This window comes from Microtus pennsylvanicus, chromosome 11 (assembly GCF_037038515.1).
Source record: "Microtus pennsylvanicus isolate mMicPen1 chromosome 11, mMicPen1.hap1, whole genome shotgun sequence".
NCBI lineage: Eukaryota > Metazoa > Chordata > Mammalia > Rodentia > Cricetidae > Microtus > Microtus pennsylvanicus.
Window position 1 is genome coordinate 60,039,289 of NC_134589.1, and position 18,316 is coordinate 60,057,604.

At 52.1% G+C, this 18,316-nt stretch overlaps 2 protein-coding genes across 4 annotated transcripts; one reads left to right on the forward strand and one right to left on the reverse strand.

Moving 5' to 3' along the window:
- The first annotated feature begins 3,918 nt into the window (after positions 1-3,918).
- On the forward strand, positions 3,919-8,963 carry Mapk7 (mitogen-activated protein kinase 7). Of its 2 annotated transcripts, XR_012912386.1 has the most exons (8): positions 3,923-4,068; positions 4,201-4,507; positions 5,071-5,236; positions 6,253-7,331; positions 7,435-7,700; positions 7,750-8,132; positions 8,459-8,592; positions 8,701-8,963. XR_012912386.1 is itself a non-coding variant. In XM_075992277.1 (7 exons), exons 2-7 carry the CDS (start codon positions 4,276-4,278, stop codon positions 8,852-8,854), a joined length of 2,463 nt encoding a protein of 820 aa, XP_075848392.1. In that variant the 5' UTR covers positions 3,919-4,068; positions 4,201-4,275; the 3' UTR covers positions 8,855-8,963. The 2 variants fall into 2 exon arrangements, 1 of the variants encoding a protein (XP_075848392.1); XM_075992277.1 differs by having other exon boundaries at positions 3,919-4,068; positions 7,435-8,132.
- A 306-nt stretch (positions 8,964-9,269) lies between these two features.
- Positions 9,270-12,239, reverse strand: Mfap4 (microfibril associated protein 4). Of its 2 annotated transcripts, XM_075992279.1 has the most exons (6): positions 12,167-12,239; positions 11,849-11,930; positions 11,496-11,650; positions 10,773-10,869; positions 10,518-10,700; positions 9,270-10,166 (listed from the first exon to the last, which is right to left on the reverse strand). In XM_075992279.1, exons 1-6 carry the CDS (start codon positions 12,170-12,172, stop codon positions 9,919-9,921), a joined length of 771 nt encoding a protein of 256 aa, XP_075848394.1. In that variant the 5' UTR covers positions 12,173-12,239; the 3' UTR covers positions 9,270-9,918. The 2 variants fall into 2 exon arrangements, with proteins under 2 accessions (XP_075848394.1, XP_075848393.1); XM_075992278.1 differs by having other exon boundaries at positions 9,806-10,166; positions 10,518-10,869.
- Positions 12,240-18,316: the final 6,077 nt, after the last annotated feature.

The window sequence follows — 18,316 nt, forward strand, 5'->3', positions numbered from 1 at the left end:
TCATAATTCCAACTTTAACTCTAAAAGGTCCCCATTCTCCTGGCGGGAGGGGTGATTCATATTCCCTCCACTGCCCTCTCAAAATTCATGCACTGTGTTTCTGTCCACAGTGTCTACTCTTTAAGACTTTACATTAATTCTGTTTGAGAAACATCTTCATTCCTGTGTCAGGACGTGTCTAGGGGTGACACACTGACTGGTAGTCCACGGGAAGAACAGCAATCTCCAGGGGTGCAGGCTATCTCCCACTGGGAGCCGCTGCAGGTAAGTGTCCAGTCAGGAAGCACTCTGGTCTCAAGTATCAGGAAAGCTGGCAGGACAAGGCTCAGAGTAGATTGGATTCACTACCAGAGAGACAGCAAGCAGCCCTGAAGCCTCCTCCATGAAGTGTATTGCTCATGGTCACCCGTGGGTTCCTCTTGCTGAGAATGTGTCTCGGGGAACATTTCTGTCACCTAACTAGGAACTTCAACACTCCCCAGGTTCTTTTTCCATGGTGCTGCTCTCTGAACTTGCACTTTCCTACCTACCCCCACACCCCCACACCCCCACACCCCCACTGGGGAGGACCTGCCACTGAGCCCTCCTCCTCCATTGTCTCCAGCCTCTCCTTACCACACATGCCCCAAGCTGTTTGCTGGCCAGAAGCATATTTCAGAACCACAGCTCAAAAGAGCCATTTTCCTACACAGACTTCCCAGTGACTTCCTGCAGCCTAATCTGGGGATTCTGAGTTAAATGCCCCAGTGGCCAACCAGGAAATGGAAGCCAAGAGAGGTGAGCTTTGTATATTGCTACATTTATAATCTTCATTGCCCACTCCCAATATGCTTGGGCTGACTTTTGTTTTGAAACCATAATCCTCTCAGCCAGTTCCTTTTCCTGGCTTTTATAAGATGCAGAACACAGAGGTTCAAGCACCAAAGTGACACCATTCACTGAGCCTGGGTTAGGAGGTGTGGGTGGTAGAGGCAGTGGTGAACTGAAGAAACCACATCCATCAGGTGGGGGGTGGGTTCCAGCCCATGGCGCTGTGTGGAATGCTGGGCTGACAGTGACAGATCAGACTGTATGAAGGAAACTCCCCATCTGAAACACAGGCAAATCATTTTCAACCGGAAACCACTGCCTGGGTTAACTCTCCCACACTACCAGTGATATCTGTACCAGGAGGGCTCCTGAGGCTAACAATCTGGCGCTCTCTAGTAAAACAAGAGCTCCAGTCCTCTCTCAGCACTGCCGCTTCAGGGCAGCTCTCCCACAGATCTGTGTGGGGTGCACAGGGACGATCTGCTCAGCAAATCACTGCAGCACTGCTTGAACAGAAGGACATTGCAACCAAAGTCGAACTGTAGGGTCTCCACTGAACATGCTGAATTAGAGATAAAATCTACACCAGCCCCCTAAAGTAACCTATCTGCATACCTTCCTTCCCAGGCCCTGGGCAACCCTGAACGGTGATTCTGTGGATTTGCCTACTCTGGAGATGCTGTGAAGAGCCAAGTCGTGGTGGCGCATGCCTTTAATCCCAGAGTTCAAGATCAGCCTGGTCTAGAATGAGTTCCAGGGCAGCCAGGGCTACATAGAGAAGCCTTGCATAGGAAAAAAAAAAAAAGTCATGTACCTTTTCTACTTAGCACCATGTTTTAAAGGTCTGTCCACAGTGTATTATGTATTAATATGCCAATTATTTTACTTAGTTAGTTTAGTGTTTTTGAGGCAGGGTCTCACCTAGCTTGGAACTCACTCTGTTGATCAGACTGACCTCAAATTCAGAGATCCACATCTGCCTCTGCTCCCCAAGCTGGGATTAAAGGCATGTGCCACTAGATTCAGCTTTAAAAAATATTTCTACATAAGTTTTCCTCTTCTTTTTCCTTTTTGTCTGCTCACAGTTGACTGACATTTGAGTTTCTAATATTTTGGTATTGTGAATCAATATTCATAAGACCTGTGTGCTGGTTTCTGCACAGACACAGGCCTTCAGTTCTAGGTATATAGAGAGCAGAACTGCTGGGATTCTGCTTAGGGCTCTGTCTGACTGTACTGCTCATGCTTCAGAGGCAGGGAAGGTTGTCTGCCTCATCACCTAGAAAAGGCCACCAAAGAACCTCAGGGACAGCATGCCCATTTTTCACAAATACGATTTACTAATTAATGATCTATGAAAATCTTTTAAAAGCATTTGGTCTGTCAAGAAAATCAGAAGTAAATTTATAGCTAGCGTCTATGATTACATGTCTATACCTCCTAGGTGTGTATTTGTCCTGGGGCTTACCCCACATACCTAACTATAGTTTTTTTTCTATTGCTATTTATTTTTCTCACATGTGTGTGCATACAATGCATGTATATGCAGAGACCAGAGGTTGACACTGGGCGCATTCCTCCATCATTGCCGCCTAATTTCCGAGACAGGGTCTCTTCCTGAACCCGGAGCTCACCAGTTTGGCTACACTGTGCAGAGAGCCTCTGGTAGCCCCTAGAACTGAGCGTTATGCCAAGGCAGCTATGCTGGGCTTGTTATATGGGTGCTGAGGATTAGAACACAAGCACTTTACCGACGGAACCATCTCTCCAGCTCCCTCCTCAACATGCATGGGAGTTGTAAAAATATAATCACTACTTTTATATTTTGAGGTACATGTCGTAATGAAGCTCTTGAACTCCCTAAGTATGGACAATGAGTTAACAACAGCCATAGACCCCAAAATCTGTCCTAGAAATGAAAGGGGCTTATTAACTGTTTTGAGACAGAGGTTCACGGTTTAAGCCATGGCTGACCTGGAAAACTCAGTTATAGACCAGGCTAGTCCTGAACTCGAGATTTCGCCAGCCTCTACCTCTCCAGTGCTGGGACTAAAGGTGTGAGCCACAAAGCTTAGCTTTTTTTTTTAATATTTTTTTTTAAAGCTTAGCTTTAAAAATAAAATAAAATAAAAGGAACAATGGGTGTATTAAGTTTATGAAAATGTACTGAAACTTTCTGCATGTATTTTGGTACAAAGTACAAAAGGCGGGACAACAAACACCTGTGTATGCTTACCAAAATTCATTTCTGGTGGGGACCCAACCTTCAGCTTTTAGTTTAGAACGGCGTAATAAATGTCGAGCGGGCACTCACACTTTACTGAGTTTCATCCCAGTGTTTCCCTCCACATTTTTCTGGTCTCTTCGGGAAACCCTGACCTCTTTGGAGTGGGCCCCACTAGAATTGCCTACCGAGAACGTTTCCAACTCTCGGTTAACAGCGCTCACTTTGGCCTTCTCCGGATGACCGTAGCGGGATGGCGTGGAAATAAACAATGGGGTACTGGTTCTGTCGCGGTCCAGAGGGCGTGTGCATCTAGGCCAGGGACTGTGGCCCGGGTCAGCGATGCTCTAGAATACGGAGGATTTGGGTCTCTGCGATCACTACTTGGGGACCAGATGGCCAGAACTTCCGGCGCCAGAAAAGTGCAATGCAAATCCCCTTGGAGATGAGGCTAACAAGAAAGAGGAGCCCAAAGGAAAGGTGGGGGGGGTGTGCGGAGCCTGTTGCCTAGGTAACAGCCCCCCCCCATCGTATCTCCGCCCCTTCGGGCGTGTGGAGACTGTACGCCTTGACGTGCAGGCGAACCTGGTGGGGCTTTGCTCTCCCTTCTCCCAGCGCCTGAGGCTGCTGGCACGCATGCGTCAGAGCGTTGCGGGGCTGCGCACGCACCCCCGAGGTGCGCGCATCACCCCTTGGGCGTCTCCCGCCGCGAGCTGGACAGCTGGGAACGCGCGCGCGCGCGCGCGTGCGTGCAAGACAAGGGCGCGGCTTCCTCGTCCGGTGAATCCTGATTGGATAGAGTAAAACGAAGGGGTGGGATCTCCGTGGGGACCGCTCAACGATTGGCCAGCCACTGAAGGAGCGTGGTCCTGGGGCGGCCGGCGGGGTGGTCTGGCCTGACGCGCGCGAGGCTGAAGTGGTGGCTGCGGTCCTTAATTAGTAAGCGAGTCCAGGGGATTACTCGTCGCTGGGTTGGCAGGACCCGGGAACCCCCAGTTGCCGTGGAGGCGTGGCGGCGAGGTCCCGGCGGGTCGGTGAGTGCGGTCCCTGGAGCCCCAGGGCCCCGCCCCTCCCTTTCTTCCGGGGCCGCGCCGCGCCCCCTTGAGCCCCTACTCCCGGGGCACTGGGTTCGCCGCGCCAGCCGCCCCCTCTCGCCTGCTGCGCAGGTCCTCCCTTCTGGCCCACAGAGGGGAAACTGAGGCCCTCGGGGTGGTCTTCTCACCCGCGACTCCACTCACACCATGGCTGAACCGCTGAAAGAAGAGGATGGCGAAGACGGCTCTGGGGAGCCCCCTGGGCGGGTGAAGGCAGAGCCCGTCCACTCCACGGCCTCTGTCGTGGCCAAGAACCTGGCCCTGCTCAAAGCCCGCTCCTTCGACGTGACCTTTGACGTGGGGGATGAGTACGAGATCATCGAGACCATAGGCAATGGGGCCTATGGGGTGGTGTCCTCCGCGCGCCGCCGCCTCACGGGTGAGCTGGCTTCCTGAGGCCCAGCATGTGTGGACTGCTTTCCAGAGGCGGTGAGGAACCCGCACAGTCCCGGGAGGATCAGCTGCACCGGGGATTCTGGTTCCACTCGCCACTTACTGACTCGGTGCCAGCTCCCCGTTAGGTACCCTTCTTAGGAACCCTGCATTGCCCAGTCAGCATCGTTCTCCTTAGGAAAATGAGATCCCTGTAAACCAGAATAGAGAGGTGCCCCTTGGTGTCCAGAAAGCTGTCTTTGAGAAGAGCCAGAGATTGGCACAGTGGTTTGGTTGCGGAACGGGAAAGATCTGGGATGGAGAGAATATGGTGAGGCAGGGAAGTGAGCTCGGGTAGTACAGTCAAGAGCACACTAACTAGCTGTGCCTCCTTTGTGTGTGAGCTATTAGTACCTGCCTCCTGCGTAGCTGTGACGTTTAAATTTGATGTTACACACATAGCAGAGATGTACCTGTTGTTCTTTGGGTTCTAGAAGGGCAGTGTCAGAGGGGCCTGCAGCTGCTGCAGGGTATCCCCTGGTATATATGTGCCTTTTCCCGGCTCTTCAGGCCAGCAGGTGGCCATCAAGAAGATACCCAATGCTTTTGACGTGGTGACCAATGCCAAACGGACCCTCAGGGAACTGAAGATCCTCAAACACTTCAAGCACGACAATATCATCGCCATCAAGGACATCCTGAGGCCAACTGTGCCCTATGGAGAGTTCAAATCTGTGTAAGGAGTGGGATAGGAGAGGGAGACACTGTTGAGACCAGGTTAGAAGTCTGGTTAAGGGCCGCTGAACCTAATGTGAGACAGGCTGGAAGGAGTCCCACGATTCCAGGACCTGTGTTCCTGTAGGACATTGGTAGGGACAAGTCTTGTTTCTCAAGAAGAGTACAAGGGCTGGGGATATAGGTCAGTAGGAGACTGATGAGCATCTTTGAGGGTTTAGGTTGACTCTTCTGTACTGGGGAAAAAAGAGAAAGGATCTATATTTCTTTATTTGGGCATGCCAGCTTTGGCTGTATTGTAAGTTCAAGGCTAGCCTGGACTACATGAGACCCTATCTCAAATGACAACGCAAACCCAAACAACAACAGGAGTGTGAGAGAAACAGAACAGGTCCAAATTTTATAAGGTAGCCGACACAGGACCTTGTAATGTCATGACACCTTCCTGTTCTGATGGCAGACATAACTTTCTTAAAAATAGAAAATTGACAGACTTTCACGATTTCATCACAGCTTTTCCAGTAACTGCTGGCAAACAGTAGAGTCTGCTCCAAAATTAACCGTGCTGGCCAAGCCTGGTATAACTAAACACCTTTTTAAAAGAAACCTAACAGAGGAGTTAGGTCTATGGAGAAAATGATCTGGCAAAAAGTAGTGGAAAAGTTGGGGCTAGAGCATTGGCTCAGTGGTTAAGAGCAGTTGCTGCTCTTGCAGAAGACCCGGGATCAGTTCCCAGTGTCTGCATGGAGGCTCACAGACATTTGTAAGTCCAGTTCCAGGGACTCAGACTCCCTCTTCTGGTCTCTGTAGTATACATATATACATGCAGAGAAACATACACATGAAACTTTAAAAATCTTTTCTAAAAAGCTGTAGAAAAGTCTGGAACCTGATGCCATTCTTTCATACCATGCTGCTCATCCTTTGGGGTTTCAGCATAAGGCTGGGAGGGCAGGTGAGGATGGGGCTTGTCTGTAGTGTGAAGAGGCCAGTTCACACCTGTCTCGCCATTTCCAGCTATGTGGTACTGGACCTCATGGAGAGCGACCTTCACCAGATTATCCACTCCTCACAGCCACTCACACTGGAGCACGTGCGCTACTTCTTGTATCAGCTGCTTCGGGGCCTCAAGTACATGCACTCTGCCCAAGTCATCCACCGTGACCTGAAACCCTCCAATCTTCTGGTGAATGAGAACTGCGAGCTCAAGATTGGTGACTTTGGAATGGCCCGTGGCCTGTGTACCTCCCCTGCCGAACACCAGTACTTCATGACCGAGTATGTGGCCACTCGCTGGTACCGTGCCCCTGAACTCATGCTTTCCCTGCATGAGTACACACAGGCTATTGACCTCTGGTCTGTGGGCTGCATCTTTGGGGAGATGCTGGCTCGGCGACAGCTCTTCCCGGGCAAAAACTATGTGCACCAGTTACAGCTGATCATGATGGTGTTGGGAACCCCATCGCCAGCTGTGATTCAGGCTGTGGGGGCTGAAAGGGTGCGGGCCTATATCCAGAGCCTGCCACCACGGCAGCCTGTGCCCTGGGAGACGGTATACCCAGGTGCTGACCGCCAGGCCCTCTCATTGCTGGGCCGCATGTTGCGATTTGAACCCAGTGCCCGGATCTCAGCTGCTGCTGCCCTTCGTCACCCCTTCCTGGCTAAGTACCATGACCCTGATGATGAGCCTGATTGTGCTCCACCTTTTGACTTCGCTTTTGACCGTGAAGCCCTTACCAGGGAGCGCATTAAGGAGGCCATTGTGGCTGAGATTGAGGACTTCCATGCCCGACGGGAGGGCATCCGCCAACAAATCCGTTTCCAGCCATCTCTGCAGCCTGTGGCTAGTGAGCCTGTGTGTCCAGATGTTGAGATGCCCAGTCCCTGGGCTCCAAGTGGAGACTGTGCCATGGAGTCACCTCCTCCAGCACCACCACCATGCTCTGGCCCTGCGCCTGACACTGTTGATCTGACTCTGCAGCCTGCACCCCCAGCCAGTGAGCTTGCCCCACCAAAAAGAGAGGGTGCCATCTCTGACAATACCAAAGCAGCCCTCAAAGCTGCCCTGCTCAAGTCCCTGAGGAGCCGGCTCAGAGGTACTTCGTGGGTCTAGCAGCTGGCTGGGGAGTGGAGTGGTAGACGAGGACTGTCGGACAGGATGGTAAGCCCTTACCTTTCCCTTGTCCAACTGCCCTGCAGATGGCCCCAGTGCACCCTTGGAGGCACCTGAACCTCGAAAGCCTGTGACAGCTCAGGAACGCCAGCGAGAGCGAGAAGAGAAGCGTAGACGGCGGCAAGAGAGAGCCAAGGAGCGGGAGAAGCGACGACAAGAGCGGGAGCGCAAGGAAAGGGGGGCTGGTGTCTTGGGGGGCCCCTCTACTGACCCTCTGGCTGGACTGGTGCTTAGTGACAATGACCGAAGCCTGCTAGAGCGGTGGACTCGCATGGCTCGGCCTCCTGCTCCCGCCCCAGCCCCAGCCCCAGCCCCAGCCCCAGCCCCAGCCCCAGCCCCAGCCCCAGCCCCAGCCCCTGCCAAATCCACGAGTCCTCCCACTGGCCCTGTATCCCAGTCCACTGGTCCTCCTCTACAGCCTGCAGGCTCTATTCCTGGTCCTGCCTCCCAGCCCGTTTGCCCACCCCCTGGCCACGCTCCCCAGCCTTCTGGCCCTCCTGGACCTGTCCCTGCCCCTGCCCCACTCCAAACTGCCCCTTCCACTAGCCTTCTGGCCTCTCAGTCACTTGTGCCAACTGGTGGGTTGCCTGGCTCCAATGCCCCAGAAGTTCTGCCTTACTTCCCATCTGGCCCACCACCTCCAGATCCTGGGGGAGCCCCTCAGCCTTCCACATCAGAGTCACCTGATGTCAACCTGGTGACCCAGCAACTGTCCAAGTCTCAGGTGAGAAGAGAGACAAAGACCCAGGATACCTTGATCTGGGTCCTGGCAGGTGGGTTTGGGTTGTCCATATTGGGTGAAATGATGTAATAGAGGTAGCCTCACCTGGAGCCTGCCCATTGCTCATGAAGAGGCTGTGGGAGGTAGACTTTGCTTGGAAAGTGTCTGGCTTGGAGACAGCTCCCATTCCCTTGCACTAGTACTTGATTTCGAGATAGCATTCATGTTCTAGAATATCTGGTTAGAGTGGTTAGTAATAGCAAACTGTCCTGCTGACCTTAATTTGTCCTTCCTGGCACCTGTGTTATAATCTGTTATTGTCCCTGCAGGTCGAGGACCCCCTGCCTCCTGTGTTCTCAGGCACTCCAAAGGGCAGTGGGGCTGGCTATGGTGTTGGCTTTGACCTGGAGGAATTCTTAAACCAATCGTTCGATATGGGTGTGGCTGATGGGCCACAGGATGGGTAAGACGGTTGGGTTGAGCTCCTGGAACGGGGCTATAGCAGGGTCCTTGGATGCTTGCCCAGCTGGCTCTGGCTGAGAGCACCCAACCCAATTCCTTTTCCTTGTAGCCAGGCAGACTCAGCTTCACTCTCAGCCTCCCTCCTTGCTGACTGGCTTGAGGGCCACGGCATGAACCCTGCTGACATCGAGTCTCTGCAGCGCGAGATCCAGATGGATTCCCCAATGCTGCTGGCCGACCTGCCTGACCTCCAGGAGCCCTGAAACCCACAGCTTGTGCCTTGCTGCCAGGAGAGACCCAGCTTCAAGGTCCAGGGATGCAATCCAGAGGCCTGCAGCCTTGGCACTGGCAGGTGAGGCTCAGCCTGAATTACTCTGCAGGTTCATCTCAGACCCACCTTTCAGCCTTAAGCAGCCATCTGAGCCACCACCGAGCCATAGCAGGATTGGGAGACTCTACTCCCCCCTGAGTGGTCTTCTTCAGTATTGTATTTTTATTGTTGTAATATGCATTTGTTTTGCCATCAAAATAAAGTCTGTGAAATACAAGGTTTCCTTTAGCCTGACTGTGTGTCATTTCTGGAGTTGGGGTAAGAACACCAGCAATAGGTATATAAAGAAGAGCCAGGTGCCCGTATTATTTGGGCTCAAGTAAATGTTTGTCCACAAAGCCAGTCCATCAGATCCTGAAGGTTTATTGAGACCTCCACTTCCCTCCCATTCCCAGTCCCACAGATTGTTCTTTGCTGCCTTTCATGACAATCACTGGGCAAACAGGGGACCTAGTTAACATGCCATCTTGCCAGTGGCTACTTCAGCGTTGGTGAGTTGTTGCTGTGGTGAATATTGTTTTGGCATCGAACTTTGAAGAACTAGGCAGCAAGTGGGGTTGGGCTCCATGGTGCTCACTCTGGAGAGGGGGAGACCGAGAGTGGGAAGTGTGGTGGTGGAGCGCTGGCTGGCGAGTGCCATAGGTGCTGCGTTACTCTGTCTAGAGTAGCCCCAAACAGGTGGGTCTGCAGTAAGGAGACAGCCTGAGGTGGAGCGCGAAGGAGTGTGCCCGCTGCCAGCCAGCAGGTAGCTTATAGCTTTCGGCTGTCTGGAGGGAATAGGAGCAAGTTGGAGTTTTTGTAGAGTTCTGCTAGACCAGGCTGGAATGGCTGGGCCACAGAAAGGCAAGCAGGGCCTGACTTAGACATGGTTACCCCAGACAGGGATTTGCCAGGGCATTGCTGGTGCTCAGAAAGCAGTGGAAGCAGTATCTTATGGGTACAGCATGGAGACTTGGGGCTTCCAGGGGAGAGATAGGGCCTGCCTGGGCCAGCCCCTCAGGCCCGACGAATTTTCATCTCAGTGCGCTTGAGGGAGTAGTAGAAGCCTTTCCACTGGGCCCAGTTGATGCCGTTGGCATAAGAGAGGTGGGAGCCACCCAGGTAGAAGCCATTGAGATTGGCAAAATGGCAGCTTCTGAACCAGAAGGCCCCTGAGGAGAGGGCTGCACAGTTCTGTACGAAGAGGTCCTGGTCTCGGTCGAAGGTGGAGAACTTCTGGCCACTGTGGTAGGACAGGGAGTCACCTGGCAGGAGGGAGAAAGAGCTGCTGAGACCAGGAGCAGAGCCTGTGCTGGCAGGCTGTGAGTGACAGCAGGTGATGAATGACCTGAGGGACCGCATCATGTGGCATCCTGCTGGAATGGAGGCACCCTCCCTGAGCCACAAAGAGAAACAGCTGTTCTGCAGAGCCGCCTGGAGCAGGGCCAGGGCGGCCCGCGTTCCCTAGGGCTGTGGTTCAGGTGGCTGGAGTTGGTCTGGAGAGAGCCCAGAAGGGTTGAAGGAGGGGCATTGAGGAGTCAATGGGGCAGGGCCAATCCTATGTTAATTGCTCCCCCTCCCACTGCCACTGCCCCTGAAGAAGCTGATAGAGGTACCTGCCCCGCCATCCTCAAAGCCAGCCACATAGAGGGAATAGCCATCCTCCTCAGCGCTGACTGCGTTGGGGGAGATGGAGAAGTCAATATACTTGGCATAGGCTGTGTTGTTCTCAAAATCTTCCAAGTCCACCCTCAGCTCATACTTCTGCTTCAGTGTCAGGAGGTGCAGGTTCTGCAGCCCTAGGGGAGGGGAGCGGCTGGTCAGCAAAGACTTGGCTGAGGGGCAGCCCCTACCCCGTGGCCCCACCTTACCCAGCCAGTACTCCCCGTCAGCACGGCCAAAGCCCAGCTTGTAGTCGTTCCAGCCCCGGAAGAAACTCACTGAGCCGTTGAATCTTTTCTGGAAAACCTAGAAGCAAGAGGACAAGGGAGTGGATGATGGAGATTCAGTACCCCCAGGGACTCTGCCCTGTCCTGTCCTGCCCTGCCCTGCCTTGCCAACCAGGCCTGGCACTGCTGAGCCAGTTTATTAAGGACTTGAGTGAGTATTGGGGAGCTGTGGAAACAAAACACACTGGCTCCTGGCCTCTCCCTGACCATCTGCTGCTGAAAGGGGGTCCCTCTCTGTTCTCTTGTCCATTGAGAGACAGGAAGGGGAAAAGATTAAGGGGGAGTTGGGGGCCAGGGACAGCTTAGTGGTAAAACACCAAACTAGCATATAGGCCTTGGATTCCATCCCAGCATTGCGTGGTAAAAAGGGAGCAGAGGGATCTAGAATACCTGGCTGTGAGCTCTGGCACTGCGTGGCCCAAGCCAAGCAACACTACTTCTCTAGATCTGCAGCTCCTCATTTGGGAAAGGCACCTACCTAACAGGACCACTGTGAGGACAGCAAGCATTAACCCACCAGCGCGGAAGTGTTAGCAGCCCTGCATCCAGTCCCCATAAAGATGAGGAGCCCAGTTTGCAGACGTGATGCTCAGAATCATGCCGCTGTCTGAACCATGTCTGGCTAGGGCCCCTTTGCCTACTTACCGTCCACTTGCCACCCTCAGTTGTCATGTCACAAAAGACAGGCACTGGCACACTGGGGCCAGAGGGGTAGATGAGGTACACACCATCTGCCTGGTAGCCCTGAGCGTAGATATCATCACAATCCAGGGGTTGCGGAAGGCAGGCCTTCTCCAGAGCTGAGAGGGACAGTGTGGGGACAGCAAGGAGAAAGACTGAGACATAAAGGACACCTCAGGGCCCCTGTTTTTCTCCAGGGCTAAGGGACCTTGTCATGAGAAATCAAGATTTCTCTCGGGGCCACTGCCAGTTTGTAGAGGAGGGAGCAGTCCCGCAGAGCCTGGCTCACAATGGCTCGCGGGAATGAGTCTACTCACCATCTCCCCGGATCCCGGAGGCCTGGGGGGCACAGGGAGGTATAGAGAGCAGCAGCAGCAGCAGAGGCAGAGCTGGGAGAGCCTGGTGGTGGGAGACAGCTGAGTGTAGCCCCCAGCATGGGTCAGACACCTCCCGGCCCTCCACCTCCTGCCCCCTGCTGAAACCATGCCCTCTGTCTACTTTTTCCTTCTCTGCTCTCTGGGAAATGCTCGGTATCCCCAGAGCTTAAGTTTCGAGAGATCCCTGCTATGCTTCTCTGCCTACTATCTGGCAAGTGGCTTATCTCCACAAATGGTCCTGATCCCCCAGACCAGTACCTTCATGCTGTCAGCTCAGTTCAGAGAGGCAGGCTGTCTGGGGCCCCAGACTGCAACCGCCCACAGTTATGTGTTGGGTCTGAGCCCACAGACCCAGCCCCGCCCCTGGAACTGCAGAATGTCCCCCCCCCCCCAATCCCAATAGCCAGCCCCCAGCATCAGCTTACACTGTTAGGGGCCAGGGGACCACCTGGGTCTCATTAGGCCTGTCAGGGAAGCAGTGTGGACCAGACATTAACTCCTTAACAGCTGCGATTGCTCTCTAGACCCCATTCTGCCTCCCTCCCTGCTGGACTTGTGGGCCCCTTGGCAAGCCCAGCTGGCCTCTGCCCACCCCCTGCTTCCTGACAGGCCCGCTGCAAATGTCTGCTTCTCTCCCATTCCTGTCTAGCCTGTTTAAGCAGTCATTTGGGGGTGGGGAGGGGTCAAGGTGTCCTTGGGCCCGAGAGAGAGAGAGGGGTCCCTACTCGGGAAGGCTAGGTAGGGTAGGCAGCCCCAAAGCTCCTGATGTGGGAGCTGCCTGGCCTGGTAGGAGATACGACTAGCAGGGGCCAGCAGGGGCCAGCAGGGGCCAGCAGGGGCCAGCAGGGGCCAGGCAGTCTTTTGGCAAGCCTGGGACATTTCTGAGCCCTGAGCACAAAGCTGCAGGCGGCCAGCAGTTCTGTCTGCCTCAACTGGAGCCAAGGCCCTCTCCAACTCCTTTCTGGCCCCCTCCCCTGCTGGGTGTCTATACTCCCACCCTCCCCTCTCCCACAGTTCCCTGGCCCATCTGGATTGCTTTTGTTTCTTCTCGTTCTGCCCCTCCTCCCTTCCAAGACCATCTGTTCTTGGGGCTGCCCGCTCAACCAGTTTCTTCTTTTCTGTCCTGCCGGAGCCCATGCCCCCAGCATGCCTGGTTTCTGTGTTCCTCCTGCCATCCTTACCACGCAGCCTCTCCTATTTGTTTGTCTCTCCTTCCAGCCTCAGCATGCTGTACAGAGTTGTCCCAGGTGTCTGGTCTGTGTTCCCATTTAGCCCTCCATTGCCTCAAGGTTGAGGCCAACATTTCCCCCTGGGACGTGAAAGGAACAATCAATCTGTCTCAGCCTTCCTTGAAGACCTTGCTGCTTGAGACTCTAGCTATGTCTAGCTACCCAGACTTCTGGCTAGCAGGTTCCTGGCCCTTTGCCTGGGTTGCTCCCTTTGGCGCCCGCCAGTCTTCTTGCCATGAGTGTTAGTGGGCGACATCCATGTCTCCCATTTCTGCACACTCAGCACCCAGCACAAAGCCCATGCATGTATAGTTATAAAGGACATGGGTTTTGAGCACCTATGTGTTATACAATATGTTGGCTGCCAGGGATGCAAAATCAGCCCCTGGAATGGCCAACATGTTTTGGACAATGAACTAGAAACGAAACTTATGTCTCAAAAGCTCACAAATTAGACAGGCGAGCATGTGAGATGTTCAGAGCAAACAGATAGCTCTGACTTAGATCCTCTCTTGGACCCAGAAAGAGTCCCGTGGGGCCTGCTTGACATGGTGTGTGGCTGCTAGCTGGAGACCTCTCTGTAGTTGTGTTGAGCCCTGGGCCTTCCAGAGCTAGCTGCCAGTGTTGAAACTCACATGCCACCATCTGGGAAGTTGGGATGACTTGGGCAGATTCCTCTGTGCCTCGGTTTCTTCCTCCATGGAATGAAGACGATCATATCTACTCCTTGGAGGCGTAGGGGTTCAAGTACCACAAAGCGAGTTCCAGGAACAGTGCCCACACCTACTTGTCAAGTGAAGACGTCTTAACCCAATTACACTCAAGTTTATTTGAGTGATTATAACCAAAACAGAGCAAAGCAACAAGAAAGTGATTTGTGAACGGGGCAGTCCAAGGCCAAGGCCGACTCAGACAACTCCCAGGAATAATAGGCTCTGACAGCTCTTATAGCAAACAAGTGTGTGCAGACTGCCTAATTAGTTACAGCTTAGCCGGGTAATTGTTTTCCGAGCCGCCTGCTGTTAACTGAAGTCAGGTTCAGAGCAGGAGCTGAAGCTGACGCGGTGGCCTCCCATGAAGACTATCTGGTGCGCTGTAGTAGTGATTTAGCTCAGATTGGCTCATCGTCATCATAAACATGATGATCGTTCTCAGATGAGTGGGTCGCACTCAACAGTTTTCACCCTTGTCTGTGGAAGACAGAGTTGGCCACTCCGTGCTAGTCACTCTTACGTTAGTCCAGATTCTTAGCTGGCTCACCGTCCAGTCTCCCTTGTGGCTGGGTGAGGTCACATGCCTGAATTTTGGCCAATAAGATGCAAAAGGAAGATAAGTGGCTCTCCATTTTTCTTTCTGCTTCTCTGAAGGTGGATGGCTGATGGCTGGAGATCTGGCTGCTGCCTCAGACAGAGACTAGAGCCTCATGGCCAGTGTCGGGAGGGGAAGGGGGGGCAATAGAAGCATAGTCTATTGTAGAGTGGGTGGAGGCCAGGCCTGCACTGCCCTACCCTGATGCTTATGTGGAAGAGAAACGTTCATCTGGTTTAAGACTCTGGATTGTTCCTGTAAGACAGCTGTATCTAATCCTAATCTCCAGCAATACTAGCACAAAGCTACAAGAATAAAATAATGGCGGGGGGGGGGGAGAAGTCATCACAACAAAAAACGCATGTTCAAAGTTAAGTAAGAGCGACTTTTGAGACTATAATGTAGGAGCAGAAACAAGGAAAATTTCATCTTTTTATGAAATCTGTAGATTTTTTCTGAAGATAATATGCACTTGTGGTGTCCAGGCAGGCTCTCTGCTGGCAGGTGTCCTTCACACAAATGCTAAGGATTAGCTTCAGGCATTAGTTTAGTGCCTCGGAAAGAATTTTGGAAGCATATACAAGGAGTCAGAACCCTTCCTCTGAAGATACTGTCTGAAGAGTTACCAGCCACTGGCAGGCTCCACATGTCACAGGAGATGTCCAAGCCCTTGCCTACATGCGCAGCACTAACTGGACTCAGTGATTACTAATGACAGCTTAAAGAAAAGATGACATGAAGTTGGGAGACAGACGGGGCACACGGGGGAGAGTGGAAATGAGGAAGAGTGGATGGGCACGATCAATACATTGTATGAATGTACGAAACTTTCAACTAGTAAAATCTTTAAAATAAGAACATGAAATGGAACTGGGTGTTCAGGCCTTTAATCCCAGCACTCGGAAAGCAGAGGCAGGCAGATCTTTGTGAGTTCGAGGCTAGCCTGGTCTACAAGGCGAGTTCCAGGACAGCTAGGGCTACACAGAGAAACCCAGTCTCAAAAAACCAAAAATGAAAAACAAACAAAACACGAAATGGAACTGGAGAGATAACTCAGCAGTTAAGAGTGTTGGCTGCTCTTACAGAAGACCCTGGTTCAATTCCCTGCACCCATATGGCAGCTCCCAACTGTCTGTAACTCCTGTTCCAGGAATTCTGATGCTCTCTCTCTGGCCTCCGTGGGCTCCAGGCACACACAATGGAACACAGACATGCATGCAGGCAAAACACCCACATATATCAAAATAATAAAAATAAAGGAGTTAACCACTACACCTCTCAATTAAAAACAAAATGAAAAAGAAATGTCGAAAAAATTATTCCATCTGGGCAGTGGTGGCACACTCCTTTAATCCCAGCACTCAGGAGGCAGAGGCAGGTGGATCTCTGTTGACGAATTAGGTCGGTATGATAAATAACCAGACCAGCTCAAGAATAACAGCTATATTTTTAATGAGACCAGCCTGGTCTACAAGAGCTAGTTCCAGAGAAGGCTCCAAAGCTACAGAGAAACTCTGTCTCGGGAAAAAAAAAATTATGCCAGCTCATTGAAGGTTGCGTAATGAGTGGACATCATTGTGTTGCCTGCTTAGTGTGTGTTCTAGTTAGGGTACTACTGCATGATGAAACACCCTGACCAACACAAAATTATAACAGAAAACATTTAATTGGGGACTTGTTTACAGTTTCAGTAGGTGTCTTAGTTAGGGTTTCTATTCCTGTGCCAAAACACCATAACCAAAAAACAAGTTGGAGAGGAAAGGATTTATTTGGCTTATACTTCCAGATGAAAGTCCATCATTGGAGGAAGTCAAGCAGGAATGGAACCTACAGGCAGGAGCTGGTGCAGAGGCCATGGAGGGGAGCTGCTTTCTGGCTTGCTTCTTCTGGCTTGTTCAGCCTGCTTTCTTACAGAACCCAGGACCACCAGCCCAAGGATGGCACCACCCACAGTGGGGTGGGCCCTCCTGAATTGATCACTAATTAAGGAAATGCCTTACAGCTGGATGTCATGGAGGCCTTTTCTGAATTGAGACTCCTTCCTGTCTGAAGACTCTAGCTTGTGTCAGATTGACACACAAAATCAGCCAGAACGACTGGCCCCTTGTCAGCCTGACACACTCATCACTATTAAGCCACAATCCTTCCTTTCTTACCCATCCCCAGGATCTCACATGGAAAACATACATAACTTTAAGAGCTCACAGTCTTTAAAAATTCAAACATTAAAATCTCAGTCCCTTCAAAATAGACAATCTTTTAAAATCCAAACAAAGTCTTTTAAATTTCAAGGTCTCTCAACTATACGCTCCTGTAAGCCGCTTTCTTACTTCAAAAAGGAAAAACCAGGGCACAGTCACAATCAAATCAAAGAAAAACCAAATTCCAACCGTCCAATGTCTGGGATCCACTCAGGATCTTCTGGGCTCCTCTAAAGGGCTTGGGTCACTTCTCCAGCTCCGCCCTCTGCCGCACACACAGCTTGTCATCTGGACTCCAGCTGGCTCCACTCCACTGCTGCTGCTGGTCACCCAATGGCACTGGCATCTCCAAAATGCTGGGTTTTTCTGCAGCAACTGGGCTGCACTTTCACCAGTAGCCTCTCATAGGACCCTTCGTAGTGCCAAGCCTCCACTCCTTTGCATGACCCTTTCAGTCCTGGGCCTTCAGCTGCTACCGAGGCTGCACCTTCACCAATGGCCTCGCCTGGCCTCTCACAGTGCCAAGCCTCATGCCTTCAAAACCAGTACCACTTGGGTGACTCTTGCACATTGCCAGGTCCAGTTGCTGGCACAAGGCACAACCGCAGTCACTTCTGGAACACAGCTGCTCTGTGCTCCAGGAAATACGTCCCTGAAGGTCTCACCTCAGTGATGCTGGTGGTCTCTTAATCACAGCCAATTTCTCAGCTCCAGCGACCATCAAGCATCCCAGCAAAGCAAAGTTTCACTTTGGCAGTTCTGGTGTCTTGTTAATCACCACTGATTTTTCAGCTGACCAGAACCACAGGATCTTAATTCAAAATAGCAAATGGCCCTGGACATCTTTAAACTTGCTCCATCCTCCACACTGCTCTCAACATCATTATCTTCCAAGTTCCCACAGAACATTCCAAAGAGCTCTCCACACCCAGTGGCTATCCTAGCCCGCAAAGTTCAAGAGTTCTTCCACAAACATCCCCAAAACATGGTCAGGTCTGTCACCATGTCAGCAATACCCCACTATGCTTGTACCAGATCATAGTCCTCCCTTGGAGGATGTCAGAACAGGAACTCAAGCAAGGCTGGAACCAGGAGGCAGGAGCTGATGCAGAGGTCATGGAGGACTGCTGATTATTGGCTTGCTCAGTTTGCTTTCTTATAGAGCTCAGGACACTAGCCCAGATATGGTACCACCACCACACACCATGCCTTATAGCTGGATCTCATGGAAACACTTCCTGAACTGAGGGTCCTTCCTCTCTGATGACTCTAGCTCATGTCAAGCTGACACACAAAACCAGCCAGTACAGAAGGTTAGTCCGTGTCTATCATGACAGGGACTGTGGCAGCAGGCAGGCATGGCAATGAAGTAGTGTCTGAGAACTTACATCCCGATCTTCAGGCAGCAGACAGACTGAGAAAGAGAGGACGGGGGCTGGCATGGGCTTTTGAAACCTCCAAGCCCACCCTAAAAACACACCTGCTCCAACAAGACCACACTTCCTAGTCCTTCCTAAATAGTCCACCAACTTGGAACCAAACATTCAAATATATGAGCCAGTGGGGGCCCTTTTCATTCAAACCACCACAACACGGCAGACCTATTCGCTCCTAACTAGGTTGGATGCTGACTTACCCAGGCATCCTTGTAATTCCATACAGGCACATGC

Excerpts from the sequence above, each read along its gene's own strand:
- Mapk7 (XM_075992277.1), top strand. The coding sequence starts at position 4,276 with ATGGCTGAACCGCTGAAAGAAGAGGATGGCGAAGACGGCTCTGGGGAG. Across the intron at positions 4,508-5,070 it reads CGCGCGCCGCCGCCTCACGG|GCCAGCAGGTGGCCATCAAG; the intron begins GTGAGCTGGCTT and ends CCGGCTCTTCAG. Across the intron at positions 7,332-7,434 it reads CCTGAGGAGCCGGCTCAGAG|ATGGCCCCAGTGCACCCTTG; the intron begins GTACTTCGTGGG and ends ACTGCCCTGCAG.
- Mfap4 (XM_075992278.1), bottom strand. Across the intron at positions 10,870-11,495 it reads CTGAGGGTGGCAAGTGGACG|GTTTTCCAGAAAAGATTCAA; the intron begins GTAAGTAGGCAA and ends TCTTGCTTCTAG. Across the intron at positions 10,167-10,517 it reads CTTTGAGGATGGCGGGGCAG|GTGACTCCCTGTCCTACCAC; the intron begins GTACCTCTATCA and ends CCCTCCTGCCAG.